Here is a 17,286-nt window from a genome sequence, read left to right on the forward strand (position 1 = left end):
AATTCACAAGTGCCAAACCCGAGAGAAACATGGTTATATAAAAGGAAAACAAAGAATCGTTCTTCTCTAATGTAAGATCAGTACATTATTTTATTATACATATATGGAACAATAACGCAACAATGAAGATGATCAGGCTAAAGCACCATTGTTATGGCCTTTTTTAGAAACTCGGAAGTCAGATGCGGTACATGTGCCTCCAGGTGATTTTCTAGAAATGCTCAGCGTAAGAGGAACAGCCAAAGGGAAAATGACGATTTCAAATCACACTCTTCCCCCGCTCCTTTCTCGCCCGTCTCCAGAGAGATGAATCCTCTCCATTTATACCTTTTTAATCACAACCACTCCAGGATGCTACAAACAAAAAAACACAATTAATGAAAAAAGAAATCAAATAATATTTGTAGAATTTCATATTGGCAATTGTTTGTTAAAAGTATGGTAAACATCAACACCGCTTTAGGTTGTGTTTGTAATGAATGACTGTTTTCATATCCGATCCGAAACTGACCCTTAAGAGTCTGGTTTTGTGAAAACTCGGAATGTTCTAATGACTAACTTGTTTTTAGTAATACCTTATTTTAAATAGGTGAATATGAGAAAATAAAAAAATGTCCCTGTGTTCGTTTATTTGCTAATGTCGGTCAAACATACGAAATTTACGTAACATGTGTTTTTTGTTGAAAAAGTAAGTACATATTTGGTATCAAAATGATCAACTACACCTTAGCAGCAGCATTTTAAGAGAAAGAATCAGCTTGAGATTAAAATGATGTTTTTTCAGGCTCTGGAGTATGTATAACTTCATGTTCTGAGCAGGAGTATTTCAAGGAGCACCGATTTCGCCAAATCAGACCCTAGGAACGTGAGACCTTCATTTTAAAGTCTGGCAACGTTGTTGCAAAATATGAAAACAAATCACTGCGTGGGCCGACCATATGGGTTTTTAGTATTGGAGTGGACCCAACCTTTAAGTTTAATACATTTGTTGTATTCAATTCTGTTGCTGTCTGTGTTCATGTGTCGATCATGCCACATACGGCGTGTATGGCAATACATTAAATATGCGTATTTGTTCATCTTAATGTTAGCTTTGTCACAATACGTGTCTGTGTATATGTTTATAATATTGACCTAGATGTATTGACATTAGGTTTGTGTTCACCAAGTGTCTAATGCCTAGTAGGTAAGAAAAATGCACCTTTTCGTTCTTAATTGATTGCTATTCGTTTGTTAACGTTACAGTCTGATGTATATAGTGATAAATATCCATAACAATGTTTATCGAAATATTTATGATAACGATGTTATGATGTAAATTTTTGTCGATTATAATGATGTATGTATTGGTTATACAGTGAATGAGGCTTTTACATTCTTAGCATAAAAGATGGACAATACTGTGTCTAAGGCAACGAAGAAACGAGAGACTTGGAAAAATGGAAAGGAATTCATGTTCTCGTGCATAGGTGTCAGTGTTGGATTGGGAAATATATGGAGATTCCCCTATATCTGCTACAAAAATGGCGGAGGTAAGCTTGTACGTTTTATAAAACCTTCCAGTTTCCGTCAATTTTTTTGTATTAATTATTCGAGGGTAAATTGTGAAAAAGCACACACTAATTCTGTAATGTCGTTGTATAAAATTATTGTTTTTGCTAAAGGAAAATGAAATGAAGCGAAAGTATACGAGTTTTTTTTATTGAATTTGTTTATGTCTCTTTTTCAGGGGCGTTCCTTATACCATACTTCCTGTTTATGGCTATACTGGCAATTCCGCAACAAATATTGCAGTTTTCCTACCCGCAGTTTTCCAGTATGGGACCCGCTAAAGCTTGGGTTTGCTGTCCCCTATTCAAAGGTTTGCTTTTAATATAGTAACACTGTTTTTTACGACGAACCTACACGAGTTTATCTGTTATATTGCGGTAACAATCCAACTTATGTTTTGTTTGTTCGAATTATCTTTATAAAAAAGCCTATGACAGTGTGAAATGAACAATTGGTCTCGACCAATCAGATTTTAAGATTTTCACAAGAAGTATTATAAATTTCAAGAACGCATGTAAATGAATGTTTCACCCATACTTTTTAAACATTGATGCATTCATGATAAGTAGACAGGCTCAAACATATCAAACATATCACATTTGTTGATGTAGTATCACACTGCTTTGGACACTTTCATAAAACAATGAAAACATGCTAAGATAAAAACAGCAATATCATTTTACACGAAGCCACTATTCAATCCATGCCTAGTAGCTTTCACCTCGACGAAACTAACCATGCATGTTAAGCCGGGAGATGATGTGTACTTCATCTTCAAAAGTAGTTTGTGCTGTATGTTTTAATATATTTCCACCTACAGTGCTGATTGCACGTACTATTTGTTAGAACGAACAGAAACAATTTCTGATTTAGTTACTTTTTCCTGCGATGTTATGTTTTCAATGTTTCTCGAACTAATTGATTAATCAGGGAGTCACATAAAATATCGTAAAGTTACCATAAAGAACTATCAATAGCACGCACCTTTTTGCGTGCATCGTTGCGGTTGCCTTGTCATGACACAGCAAATCACATCGCACTTATTGGTAATTAGCAATGCCCTGGAAGTGCAACACCTTTTTACTAAGACATCATGATTAACAGATTTATCAAGAAGGACTTTTGTACAATGATGTCGACATGACTTTATATTTTTATCCTTAAAGTAAAGATCATTTACGTTTTGATAATATTTAATCATGAGCTGTAAGTTACCTTCAACGACACCAATATTCAACAACAAGCGGTATACGTATGCAGTATCATGAATTTAGGCTGTGCAATTTTAAATATATTATATAATGTGATATCAAATTATTCATATATAGTAATAACGGATTTGGTTTTAATGGGGTAGGCATTGAGAGTGAGGACCACCTAGCTCTTCAAATTTGGTTATCAAAGATAAAAAACGCAAACACTAAATTAGCTTTTATGATATTTATGTTTTAAAGGTTTGGCGATTATATGCCCACGGCTTCATACAGATGTGGGTACCGAAAATCAAAATTAGAGTCAAATGCGGGGGGGGGGGGGGGGGGGGGGGGAGGGGTTGGACCAAACTAAGATAAGTGCATATCAACTTGATCAAACTTGTGCAAAATTGCAAAACTTGGGACGATTGAAATATGAAGGACAAATTAAGTGAACACACGGAACAGATGTACACCTCATTTTTTCCCACTTTTACCAACTTTGTATTCGACAATAATTAGTCCCATTAGAAATAGTTGAAATGCAGGTGAACACTGGGAAAAGCTGTGCACTTCAAATATCAATAATGCTATTAAATTGCAAGTACAATTTGTAACTTCACAAACTTAGTTCAAGTGAAACTGTTCATTGAATGACAACCGGCCAATATGGTAAACATGTGCACTGACGCGGTACTGGTGTTGTCTCAAAAGACCGCCACATGGCAATGCAAGTCACTCAAATAGATGGCAGGCTTTACCACCGCCACCATAGTAAATCAAACTCAATCAGCTGATTGGGAAAAATACATTACACCCTTGCAAATATTCAAATATTCACTTTATAAAGGACTTAATATAAGATATTTTTTTATATTTTTGTGATTATCTTAGGTATCGGTTATGCTATGATTGTGATGAATGTAGTGGTCTCAGTATACTACAACGTCATTATAGCCTGGATACTCTACTACTTCGGGAGCTGTTTTACTGCCCATTTACCATGGACTAGTTGTAGCAATGCCTGGAACACGGAGAATTGCTACAGCAGGGTGCTTCCGTACAACACAACAACGACAAACACCAGCCTTACATCACACAACGTATCATCTCTGACTGGAATCGTACCACATAGCACTGCTAAGACTGCCACGGAGGAATTCTGGCAGTAAGTATGTACTGCATATTAGGAATATATACCAGTGTTATATAAGTGAAATGTTATCTTTTAAAGAGATTCGGAATTCTTATATGATTTCGCATTCATTTGTATTTACCATAATCAGTTTTAAATATATGGCATTAAAATATTTCACTGTTTATTGCTAACTAAGTTTCATATTCATTTGAATTCACACTGTATTATAGGTATATTAAATTAATTAACAGCAGTTGTAAGACAGTACCAGCGAACCATGTACATGTCCTCATATTGATTAAATAAATATTTAAAATGTCAGATTCTGGTAAATGGCTTCCGAGACGTCACTTCCGGGAAGACCAATATTTTCTGAACTTATTTTGACAATAACATCACAGACTTTCAAAGATACATCAGATGTCAATACTAATTCTGCAACAAAAAACAACTTTGCAGTGACAAACATACAAACGTTGAATCGCGTTCTCGCCATTAATATTATTCATTCCAGCAGAGTACCTCTTCCTTTTACGTATTGCTGTTCCCTTAGACACAGTCTTTAAGTCTTAGATGCTGGTGTAATGTAGCAGGATTCTGCTTCAACCAATGATACAGTATCTGCATCTCGATACTCCCGTTCTATTTGCCATAAACGGAATTGTAAACGATTTTTTTTTATCTTAAACCTAATATTGTTTATACTGTTCAGTTTAAGATAATGTTTGATTTTAAAAATATGTTTCTATGTATATAGAAAGAGAAATACTGCACAACATTCGTACATGTTTCAGGTACAAGGTGTTGGAGTTAACCGACAACATTGAAGACATGGGACAAATCCGTTGGACCTTATTACTCTGCAACGTAGCAGTGAGCACAATTGTATTCTTTTGTGTATTCAGGGGAATTAAGATGTCTGGAAAGGTAAGTATTGTGTATTTGATTGCAATCATTCCCAAATATAAATAACCAGAATTAAAGATCGGTTGTGCTCACATAAATGTCCAATGTCACAGACTTTTGGTGATTTGCTTTCTTTGGTAGTTTCCCATGAATGTGTAGCTAACTTTCTAGTTCTTACAGGGGGTGTCTTTTCTTCGTTTTTGATTATGTATTTTACTTTTACCGAGGCAGCGCTTAATCTCAATACGAAAGATATGAAACTGCCTTATTCTGATTTTAAATCTTCAATAGCGAACTTTATTAAAACGAGTTGAAAACATAAATGGTCTGAAGTGCAGAAGGTGGAGCAGGTCGCGACTACTCATAGGCCATACCTACATCACACATAGTTACATTTTACACAAGGAAGACCAACCTTAAGCTTATTGTCATGCATGTGATCAACCATTTACAGTCAAACACTCTATGATTGAATGCGCTGATTTCAAACAAATACATGACAGATTTTACAATGTACCCTCTATGAAACGTTTATTTGATACAGTTTCAATCAGTCTATGAGTATTTACATTCAATTAATGTCTATAATGAGATATGATATATTTCAGAAACAATTTGTTTGCTATTGACATATTTTTACATCTTTTAACATTTTAACCTTTTGTTTGTGTCATGTAACACATTCATTGACAAATGATCTGGATCCACCACTTGATCTAGGACTTTAAATTTGAATCAACCTTATAACTATTACCACCTTCAATTCCATTAAGAACATGAGTTGATTTTTCCTGATAAGTGTACACCTCTTCATGATCTATAAACGTGCTTTAACAGCAATCATTTCAGTTATACGTGCGCATATTCCTCTGGTAAGTATCTATGAAAAATGATGGTTGGCTGTCATTTTTATGCAATAAATACGCTTTTTTCGTCTTGATATTGATCTGTCTTGCTCATAGCATTAATTACCTTTCAAACCAATTATATTCTGTTCAAAAAAGGTGAATGTCAATACGTATACACACTACATGTAGTCCATTTTCTCGGTTCCTTTTTCGATCTTATTTTAAAAAGTTCAATTTAAGACTCTCGAGTCCAAATTTTGTTTGGTTTGGTTTGGTTTAATTTTGTTTAACGTCCTATTAACAGCTTAGATCATTTAAGGACGTACCTCCATGTGTGTAGTGTATGCGTGCTTGCTTGTGTGTATGCAGGAGACAAGTTGTGTTGGTTTGTTTACCTCCTTATGATAGCGCGGATCTGATGCCGACTATATAGTGCTATCTTACTGAAATACTATGCCGAAGGCACCCAGCACAGCATTCCGCCCGGTCGTATTATACTGACAACGGGTGAACCAGTTGTTGCTAATCCATGGTAATGCATAATTACGTCTTAAAGGGCATTGCAAATACTCATGTTCTGTCCTATGCACGTGGTGATAGGAATGAACCATGCAGGATGTATTGGACTAATTTCAAAGTTACATTTGTTTTTAGCGTAACACAAATTCTGAATATATCTGATAATCGCATAATCATATTTGCGGCATGTTCTTGTCCTCGTGAAAGCGGGTTATATTTTTCACACTGGTTGCTAATAAGACCAGGCGGTGTTGCATGCGCATGTTCAGTGTTAGAATGATAATCGGTTTGACAGATGAAGCCATCTCGTCCTCAATGAAATGTTCGTTGTCCTTGAAATATTTAGTATTCGCTGTTTCTGGAATGGTATAACTTGGTATAGTTTACCAGTCTTTAACGCTATATTTCTTCGAACTCACCTTCATTCTAGGCAACTTTGTGACACATTCTTATATCTTTGGTAACGAGTTCGCTTATGTATCATTTCTGTTATGTTTTGTGTGTGTTCATTATCCTATGAACCTTGATAGAAACAAAGTTTGTAACAATCATCTCTCATGTTTCACTTATTTCATATATTAATTGAATAATCAGAGGCGCCATAGTCTAGTGGTAGGAATGTTCCGGTCTACTCAGCTGTAAATGAGTACGTGGTTGGGCACTGCTAGAATTGTTGAATGCTAGCTGTGAGCGCCGAAATGTATCGAATTTCACTATATTTATATAAGATATTCTGTGCACACAATTGCTTGTTTTTGTCTAGATTATGTACGTAGCGGCTTCAATCCCTTACATATTCCTAACAATCCTACTGATCAGAGGTTTGACGCTAGAGGGCGCTGGTCAGGGACTGCGGTACTACTTCATTCCAAGATGGGAAGAGTTACTAAATCTGTCGGTGAGTCTTGCGCTGTTCCTCACTAAGATATTGTTTCTTCACATTTTGAACTTGTATTTTAGAACCTGGGAATGTTTCGGCACATTCTGATATGTCCCTTATGGTCAAGAATGTACAGTAGTAATGATATATAGGCATGTTTGTTGCGGGAACTAAACTGCGTTTTCAATACCGACAATACAAGCACTCCGGGTTTCATTGAGCAAGGAAGTGGAATACATATGATACTGTTTGAAACTAAAAAATATCTAGTATCTAAGAATGTTGAATAAATGAAGTTGCAGATAAATTATTATACAATAACACGCAATTGACTGTTCTATATAAGCTGTTTATTAGTTGGTCGAAAAAGTATGGCATAGAAATGGTTACTTTATTAAGTGTAATAATACCATTTGTCCCATGAAGTAAGAAACACAGGATTTGTTGTGCTTTACTCGACAGGTATGGTCTGATGCTGCCGTCCAGGTAATCTACTCGGCAGGGTTTGCTGCAGCTGACCTCGTGACTCTCTCCAGTTACAATGATTTTCATCACAATCTTTATAGGTAACTTTACTATATATACACTTTAATTATTTTATAACAATTATGAATAAGTTTTTACAACTTATATTAATCACTCTTGTTGACCTGGATATTAGTGCGCGGGGGGGGGGGGGGGGGTCTTAATGTGGGAGGTAACCGGAATACCCGGAGAAAACCCACGTGTTCGGGCAGGTGACCCCATACATTTTCACGTCCGATCGGGGAATCGGACCCCTTGGTGAAAGCGAGTGTTGTCATATCCAAAGACTTAATATCTTAAGCCATGAATGAGTTATGGTAATTTAGGTTAAAATGGATATGACGTCATGGTGGACATTTCGGTTGTAAAAGTCAAAAACCTACCAAAATTCGGAAAGATATCTAGGGAAAACTTTTTACTATGTTTAAATGAAATTACCATCATAGATATTGCAGAAAAAAAGTTTTTTAGGCATTTTAAAAGATCATAGGAAATATTCAAAATGAAATATGATGTTATTTTTTTTTATCGAAAACTGAAGACACTAAATCCAACGGAATGGAATTATCCCATCGACAACAAACTTGAAAAAAAAGATGGTGACCTTTTACCCAACAGGAAACTTTTTTGAGTTTTTGAGTTAAGGCCATTTTTAGGATTTTGACATATGACCTGATGGCGGCCATATATGACTTGAAATACTTGAAAATGTTGCTGTGACACCGTATATGCATGTAATACATTATCTTAAAATATCATTGACATGCCTTTAGCCGATAAGAAGAAATTGTGAGACAAAATTGTTTGTAGAATAATAAAAATAATAATAAATCGTAAAAAAATAACAGTTCCTTCCACTTGATGGTGAAAAACCCATTATGCATTTAAGTGTTCAATAGGATTCATCAGTTTGGAATCAAGTGATATCAAAGTTTTAATTTTTACACAAACAATGTACGCATTAACTGTGTCGCAACGTTTCAAGACCGACTGATCCCATTGTCAAGCTATGACTGAGAAACATTAAAATGTTTTAAATATGAACCAGATATTGTTGTTCACCGTTAATCTTATTTGATAATGGTGCATACTTTTGTTGTCTTTTCAGGGATGCAATGATAATACCCCTTGTGGATGCGTTTACTAGCCTCTTTGCCGGATGTGTTATTTTTGTAACTCTTGGTTACATGGCAACAACTTTCAATGTGGATATACAAGATGTTGTCGCTGATGGTATGAATAATGGGAATATGAATCTTCGTATCTCCTCTTTGTGTTAATAGCTTAAGGAATATGCTATCTCACAGAATGAACAATGCTCGCAAGGGAATGTTTTAAAGTGCTATCTTAACGAAGCCAGTTTCTGTGTAATCATGTGATCTATGGAAAATCTACCAAACTATTTTTGCACTGACTTACAATGGTCAAAAGGAATTTGTATCAAACATTTGTTGTGATAGTCGTAATTAATTGTTGTTTATAAACGCAACAAGTAATTATAATGAGCTATGTTTCTTTATTCCAATGTGAACTTGAAGAAATCCATGCAACATATATCATTTATCGTCCTTGGTATATTCATACGAGACGTTTAAACTCACTATTGCATTTAAGCATGTTTTTGGTGCTAATCTTGTACCTCAATTTGCAGGCACTTTTAATGATATCTGATTAAAGTTTGAGTACTCTTTTTTTTAGCAAATTGATATGATAATCTCCTGTCATATTCAAATTAAATTCTTCTGTCACCATTGGTTGTGAATTCGACTTGATTGGTTGATTGGAAATTTCAATTTCTTGAATATTTTTGAAAATTCATTTCGTATTTCATAATATTATCGTATGCCCAAAATTCTAAAGTGTTATTTTTGTTTCTGTTATTATTTATTTTGGAAACCACTTTCGTTTTGCACCAAGATAGGAAAACAACAACTCTATTCGTTCTATTAAACATAAGAACTATGAGAAAAATAAAACTTTTTTACAATTATATCGGGATAACATTTTGCAGTATCCTAAAACCAGTTCCGCCATTCGGTCTCATCTGATCTCAGAGACGTTAAAAAATATCATTCCTCGATTGAGACGGTGCAGCCATCCATAGGAGTAGAATAATAGGATTTTAACGCTTTAAAAGCCGAGTCTTATTTTTATTACTATATTGTTTTTCATTTAGGTCCAGGGATAGCCTTCATGATATTTCCGGAAGCGATATCAACCCTCCCCATTCCACAACTTTGGTCCGCTTTATTCTTCTTCACTCTGTTCACTGTTGGATTAGACAGTCGGGTATGGATGAAAGAATTTTAAGAATAAGACAAGTGTAAACAACTATCTACCGAGAAACCTCATTAAGCAGCAAAAATCGACATAAAAAGGCTTTTGATCGTATTAAGGGAGAACAATAAAGGAATTGTTAAGCAAATATTGAAAATGGGAGATCCCTAAAATAAGTTGGCGATAAATGAGGTTGCGGATGAAACGTGTGTTTTTACTAAAAAAAAACATTGTTTCTTGCTTTTACTAATAGCATTTTTTTTTTCAAGGCAGTAATATACCTTGAAATTACACTTGATGTCATGATAGACACAGCTTTTGTGGTGAGGTTGAAAAAATTGAGTTTTGTTTATATAAGTTGAGAAATAAAAATAGTTTGCCGTTTAAATTCGATTTGGTAGTGAATGTATTAAATACATTCTACTTCGACAACATTGCTAGTTTCCAGTGTTATATTTCTCCGAGGAATATACAAAACTTAGCATGGCAGCTTTTGTGCTAAGCTCTTTTGACTACCGCAGTTCCTTCAGAATCGTTGTTATTCTTTAAGCGTGTTTCGTTGATAATACTCTCTTTTTACAGATCGTTCATCTACAAGTTGTAAACGGAGCCTTGGCAGATGTATATCCACATGTGTTTCGTTCGAAGGTGAAAATGACTTCGGCCGCTGTGTGTATATTGACGACAATTATTGGGATACCCTACGTCTACCAGGCACGTCAATATACTTTAGCGTATGGCTGTTTAATAATGCACTCAACCTGATGATAACGCATATAATCAATATCTTCATATTAGGCCATATTGACACTTTTGCTTTTTATTACATATATTGTTGTTAGATAATTAAAGAGTAAAGCTCAGATTTAAAAGAGTACATACAATGTACCAAACATGCTGATTTGTGACAAAATGTAATAAAAAAGCTGTGTGTGTCGCATCCAATCCCATATCCTGATTCAAACATGAGACGTTTGATACGTTGTTTTTACTTACAGGGTGGCATGTTTGTTGTTCAGCTCGTTGATTGGTATATTGCCAGTGTTGGATCACTTTTAATTATTCTACTGGAAAGCAGCGTACTTGCCTGGATCTATGGTATATATAAATACAACAAACTTTATAGACATCAAAAGGGTCTACCAATGCTATTGATAATTCCACAAATCGGTCCACAATACTTTCTCCATTGTGTTGGTGTTAAATTTAATATTCGCTACTTGGTGTACATTAAATTGTGAACATTTAAAATATCTAAGTAATTACCAAGTTTCTATTTTCTTACTATGCTTATCTGATTTATGCAAATAATGATAATCGCAGCTTAGGTTTACTTAATATTCTCCGTTAAACAACCTTTTTAATATCATTCGATAGACAAATTATCACCTTCTTTGTACAAAAAAGAATTGTTATTTACAAATTTTCGACAAAAAAGACCGTGCCAATTCAGTTTAAATAGTTATTATTGAATCAATAGGCAAGGTACATTTCAATAATAGTAATAAAAACATTAAATTAATACGCGAAAGCTTTTGTAGCTTATGATTGTTACAAGCATAAATATAGCATTTTTGTTCATTTTAAAGGTTCGGAGAGGCTCAGCAAGGATATAGAATTGATGGTGGGATATCCGATTCCACGGTTCTGGCAATTCTTTTGGAAGTTCATAACACCTATTACAACTTTTGTAAGTTTGCATAAGGTTCCTTTTGGAATCAATCATAAGTACAATATCATATCATGGAAAGTTAGCTATCACGTAGCAAAACGCTAAGGCAGATTGCATTTGAACACATCGCATTTACATACAGTAACATTTTAAAATGCACACACTTTCTGCAGTCTGGTGTTTCTGCATTTTTTTTTTTTTTTACAAATGTGGCCAATTATCTATAGTGATATGATGCAGCTTAATGCGACAACTCCTCTTTAGGTGTGCCATCCTTTGATCAAATTGCCATATTGAAACAAGAATGGGTCCAATTTTTGTTTTCGAGAGTTTTCAGATTTATTGCTGGCAGTCATGATTTCACAAACATAGTAAATGAAATACCTTGCAATTATATAATAATTACATTTGGGATACGTATACGCTTCGATTATTACGCACATACATGTAGCACAATACAAGCAATCTAAGAACATGTTATATGTACGAGTATAGTGATAAAAAAACTACAAATGTTACATTACATCCATGGACCTTCAAAATAGCTATCTTCCACGGGAGATAAGTATATATGATAGATATTGCTTGTTTATCAGAATAAAAAGAAAGTACACAATATAACATATATATTGTTGATACTTAGTTGTATAATATTTTGTCAAAATTACATAGAATTATAGTTTACATAGTTGTATTAGTCGTTTGCCACAGGGAAGTTTGAATCATTTTCCAGTTGTGCATTGTAGCCTCACCCAAGTAAAAAGTGTGATTCACCCTCTATAACAAGGCGGAGTTTATAAAGTCTCCGTTCTCAGTTACTCCCCCTGTTAATTCAACGAAAATGGTCACTTTATATCAATTGATTTTGGTTGCATTATTATCGATATATTTTAGTATCAAATAGTTTATTATATTCTGTTAACATTTGTAGCTGTTTGAGAAAAATATATTCATGTTAATGAATATAATATAGATATAATAGATTATTTCTCATCTGGTTGTCACAACGGAGATTCATTATCATCCAAACTAGGCTATATGACGAACACTTTCTCATCTTAAGTTGTATCAAGTGCCATGTGTCGTTGTATGTTGCGAGTAAAATACCGACAGGTACAAAACAGATACCTGGTATAATGTAAATCGAGCAGTTTTAATGAAAGTCGGTTATGTATACATATCGTATTTTCGTTATAGCAAACAAGTTTATTGGATCTCGAGCAATACAACAGCAATGGGTTTACCGGTGTCAACTAAGGCGTATGGCATATTTAAATGACAAATGGTTAGGTTGGAACTTGACGGCAAAACTATTATATGTTACAATCACCAAACAGATAACTACAGAGACTTCCCTCTTTTACAGTTCATTTGGGTGGTTAGCTTGGTAAAGCATCGCCCCGTGACATATGGAGCAATGTCTTATCCTGTGTGGTCAATCGGGGTGGGCTGGATCATCGCTATTACACCTTTACTGCCCTTAGCTGTCAATATGATCTACACATTGGCTAAACATCCGGGAGGCCTCATGCAGGTTAGTCATACATAAATAAGATTCAATCAAATGTTTGATCGACAGGATGTAAGAATTGATTTGATACGTTTTAAAAAGATAGTTGAACATTTGCGCGAGGTCTTGAATAACTCAAAACTTTAGACATTGATATGTGATTTATTTAATGAAATCTCCTCCATTTCCGGTCTGTTTCCCAAGAGAAAAACAGGGTTTAGGCATGCTCTAAGTGTAGGGGAAACGTCATGGGTATATCTGTTATTACAGTATGTATTGCTTGTTGCATTACATATCTGTATCATAAAAAACGAGGCAGGGCATTTCCTTTGGGCCGATGGAGTGTCTGCAGCATATACCTCTTTACTTACCATCAGCCCTTGATATATAAACGTCAGTGTAAGCTATCTACGACACTTGTGATAAGAACTGCCACTACTTTCAACAACAGACAGGTTCGGCGAAGTAGATGAGAGACATAAGTGAGTAAACGCCCCTGCTTCGTCACTAGATGGCACTGCTACCAACTTGGTCCTACAAATGCAATGCTGACTTTTGCATTGCATGCCAATTCAACAGACACACAAAGATATTTTCAAAATATTCATCAGCAGAACAAGCAGCATAAAATAATATTTCATATTTCTGATGAAATGATATGCACTACGATACATAATTATCAATTTATTTGAGAGATGAAACCTATAGAAATAGAAATATTTAGATTGTTGAAATATATAATGTTTAATAACTAAAAATGAAACAATGACACTTTTCATTTGAATTGTCTTTTCTTCATTAAAATTATTTTGCATTTAGAGAAACACATAAATGCCTTTCATAAATTGTATATGCTTCGGATATCTATAGAATGTGTTTTATTTGATTCAATACTTGCAATTCTACAATTAGCATTACGTTTGTAATACCAATTTTGTTGCAGCGCCATCTGCAAGGGCGATAACTCACTGTTGTCTGTCTTTGTATGATGCCAAATGTCAATCAGGCCATCGATATTGATCAATATGACTTACTCTTGATCTTGGGGTTTATCTACGGAAACATATACTTTTGTACTATGTTGGTTGCTGCTAGGGGCTCCGAGGAAAATTTCTCGGACTATTATTCATATTATTCATACATGAATAACCTTTAAACGTATTTAGTTTCAATCTGTATATTTCATTACTTCCTTATCAAATAAACTTACATCATAATTAGGGAGGGGGCCTAGCTGTATATAAAATATCTTGAATCTGCCCTTAACTTTTTTTTATTTTACCACACAAAAGAATCCATCTCACAGTACAAAGTTTTGCAAATTATTGAGGGTATGGCTATATTGCTGGTTTTTAAAATAATTTAATGATTTAGTGACATGTGTTTTAAAGCAATACATCGAAAACGGATACCTAATATAATATATGAACATCACGATGTTATGCAGTATTTTGAATGCATTATGATGCGTTTTTAAAACCCTATCCTGATAAACTGTAAGCTTATTTACGTAACGTATCTTTTGTGTGGTATACGATAACTTCCATAACCAACATTTAACTTAAACAGTTAGATGAATTAACCACAAACGTGGAATGAATGGTGAATATAATTCGACTCAATGCAAAATACAGCTTCATGTTGCGGGACAAAAGTAGGTCTCAAATTATCTTTGTTATTCTAGAGCTTACCTTTATATTGTTCGGTGACTTTTTGTAGTTCATTGTGTCTGTTTGTTTCACGTTCTACCTTGTAGAGACTACGTGAATCTGTCAAACCACTGCCGAATTGGACTAAAAATATGGACGAGGATCTGCAGACCAGGGACAGTGACCGGCATGCAATGCTGTTGTAATAACACTGTACATATTAGGTTTTGAATAAGACAATAATTAATATGTTTGTGTTTAACACAAAACATCAATGCGGATTGATACTCCCCGTTTGTTCATTTTTTTTATGAATGTAGACGACAGAAATAAGCTTCCTATTTCAAAACTTTTTCTTTTAAACTAAACAAAATATTGACACCGACAATGGTTTGTATTATTTATTTTTCTACGGTTGAAATCGTTTTTGTTTGCTACTGAGTTAAAACTATAACATTTCATCTTACTAACACGGCGTTTATCGAAAACAGGTAAAATGTTCTTATTTATAAATATCCTATTTAATATAGAAGTAAAACTTATCCCATTATTCTCATTGATTTGTTTTAAGGTTGATTTTCATTTTACCAAAAGAAAAAAACCATATATATAACTATGGCGTTTCAAATGGAAGTATGTCACTCAGCAGACACGATTTATATGTTGTAACCTATTAATACACATGTCAATAGAAACTTCTTGGACTTTTGGACAATTAAACAAAACATTGTAAGAACAACTGGATGTCATTTCGAGAATGTTGTTTAGCTACATTTTCATTGCTACGTAACAATCGTTTTGCTTTGAATTTGTGTTCGTGGCTTCCGACAAATAATTGTTACGTTCCCATCATTTATCTACGAGCAGACTCCTGAACTATATTTTCTACGCCTGACAGTCTTAAAATGATACGTTTTATTATTGTCAACAATGTTTAGATAACGACGTTCATAGGATATACTTAGGCGCGTTTAACGAGTAGTAAGATATCGAGACACGTAATTCAAGCACCATTTGTAATAAATACAGATTAAAATACGCCTTAGTTATATCTTTGGTTTGTGTACCTCTTTGTTAAGACACCATGGTTTTGCGAGGACTAAATATACTCTACCTCTAGCTTAGGCTGCTAGAACAGAGCTTCTATGTACATGTATTCCATCCCTATGTAATATACCTCAAATGCGTGTTTAAGCACGGATCAATTCTTATTCATTTTAATATCTTAACGACCACTTTCCTATTCTGTCCTGTTCCTTTTTACTATTTAAATGTCAACTAGCAATATGACCATCTAGACAAAATAAATTTTTTTAACACAACATTGCAGCTCCAACACAGTATGTCCGCCTGTGGGATAAGTTCAATAACTATATTGTCTTATAATTCTTGGTATTAATCTTAGGTCCTCAATAGAATAAAAATGAAAATTGTTGTCGAGTCACTAATTTTTATTGGTATGTTAAGTGTTAAGTACAATTTTGTTCTTTTGATAGTCATCGTTTGCAGGAGGCTCAGTCGTCTAGTGGTAGGACGTCGGGCTTGTGACCGCAGGGTTGCGGGTTCGAGTCAAGTCACGGCGCTGTGTTGTATCTTTGTGCAAGATACGTTACTCCGCTTGTTCCAGTATACTCAGCTGTAAATGAGTACGTGTTTGGGCAGTGCTAGAATTGTAGAATGCTAGCTGTGAGCGCCGAAATGGCAGCACCGGCTGTATGCTCCCCAGGGAGTTCAAAACGATATTGGCTGGTTTCAAAGGCCTTATATTCACGGATAATAATTTGTGAGCCGTTTTGAGACGACCTACGAACTAGGTTGTGATAAAGCGGTATATAAGAACCTTGAATTATTATTATTATTATTATTATTTGTATAGCTCATTTTTAAGCAGCGTTGAAACTGATTGTTGAATTACTATAACATGGTTAATTGACCCTAGGGCATGCATAGATATTCTAAGCCATCGTGTATCTGGAGCAAAACAGTTTGCCTCATAGAAATTGTTATTATTTAATGATAAATTGCCATTAAATAATCAATTCATTAAGCATTGTTTACTTTTTTGATGAAAGGTAATTTTCCAATTATGTACATTGTTCGGAAAAATGTTTTTTTTTAATTATTTGTTTACTTATTTATGTTCTTTATCTATTGGATATTCTACTTCTTATTTATAATTTTCAGAAAATAGCTCCACATTTTTCATCATAATTTGACAAACATATATCATACAAATAAAAGCAAAAATCACACTTGGTGCATAAGCATATGCCTACAGTGAATGATATACGTAAATTAAAAGCATACACCCCAAGTATTAAAGATTTCTGATACATATGCCCTAAATGGACAATTAATCTTGTCACAAAAATTTTCATGATGATATAGATTGATACTCATTATTAACAATTCATGTACAAAATTGACAAGAGACGACGTTTTCTTGGAGTTTTTAATCAAGAATGAATAAATCCTTAACTGTACAACATTACGTTTTAGCGGCAGCTGTCTGTGGATTTTCCAGCTCGCAAAAATGTCTTTCAAGCCGAGGAGAGAAGGTATTTTCTCGCTTTATTCACCTAGCTACTTTGGAATACAAGTACAAGCATTTATTCTGA

At 34.4% G+C, this 17,286-nt stretch overlaps 1 protein-coding gene across 2 annotated transcripts; it reads left to right on the forward strand.

Moving 5' to 3' along the window:
• Positions 1–1,050: 1,050 nt before the first annotated feature.
• On the forward strand, positions 1,051–16,217 carry LOC110458817 (sodium- and chloride-dependent glycine transporter 1-like). 2 transcript variants are annotated; one of them, XM_021510742.1, is made up of 14 exons: positions 1,051–1,186; positions 1,383–1,532; positions 1,730–1,861; positions 3,702–3,912; positions 4,677–4,809; positions 6,919–7,053; positions 7,498–7,601; positions 8,669–8,793; positions 9,737–9,849; positions 10,420–10,551; positions 10,836–10,935; positions 11,427–11,527; positions 12,876–13,043; positions 14,776–16,217. In XM_021510742.1, the coding sequence occupies exons 2-14, from the start codon at positions 1,391–1,393 to the stop codon at positions 14,872–14,874; spliced, it is 1,695 nt and encodes a 564-aa protein (XP_021366417.1). In that variant the 5' UTR covers positions 1,051–1,186; positions 1,383–1,390; the 3' UTR covers positions 14,875–16,217. The 2 variants fall into 2 exon arrangements, with proteins under 2 accessions (XP_021366417.1, XP_021366416.1); XM_021510741.1 differs by having other exon boundaries at positions 1,052–1,186; positions 3,639–3,912.
• The last annotated feature ends 1,069 nt before the right edge of the window (positions 16,218–17,286 follow it).

This window comes from Mizuhopecten yessoensis, unplaced genomic scaffold (genome assembly GCF_002113885.1).
Source record: "Mizuhopecten yessoensis strain PY_sf001 unplaced genomic scaffold, ASM211388v2 scaffold9847, whole genome shotgun sequence".
NCBI classification, from domain to species: Eukaryota; Metazoa; Mollusca; class Bivalvia; order Pectinida; family Pectinidae; genus Mizuhopecten; species Mizuhopecten yessoensis.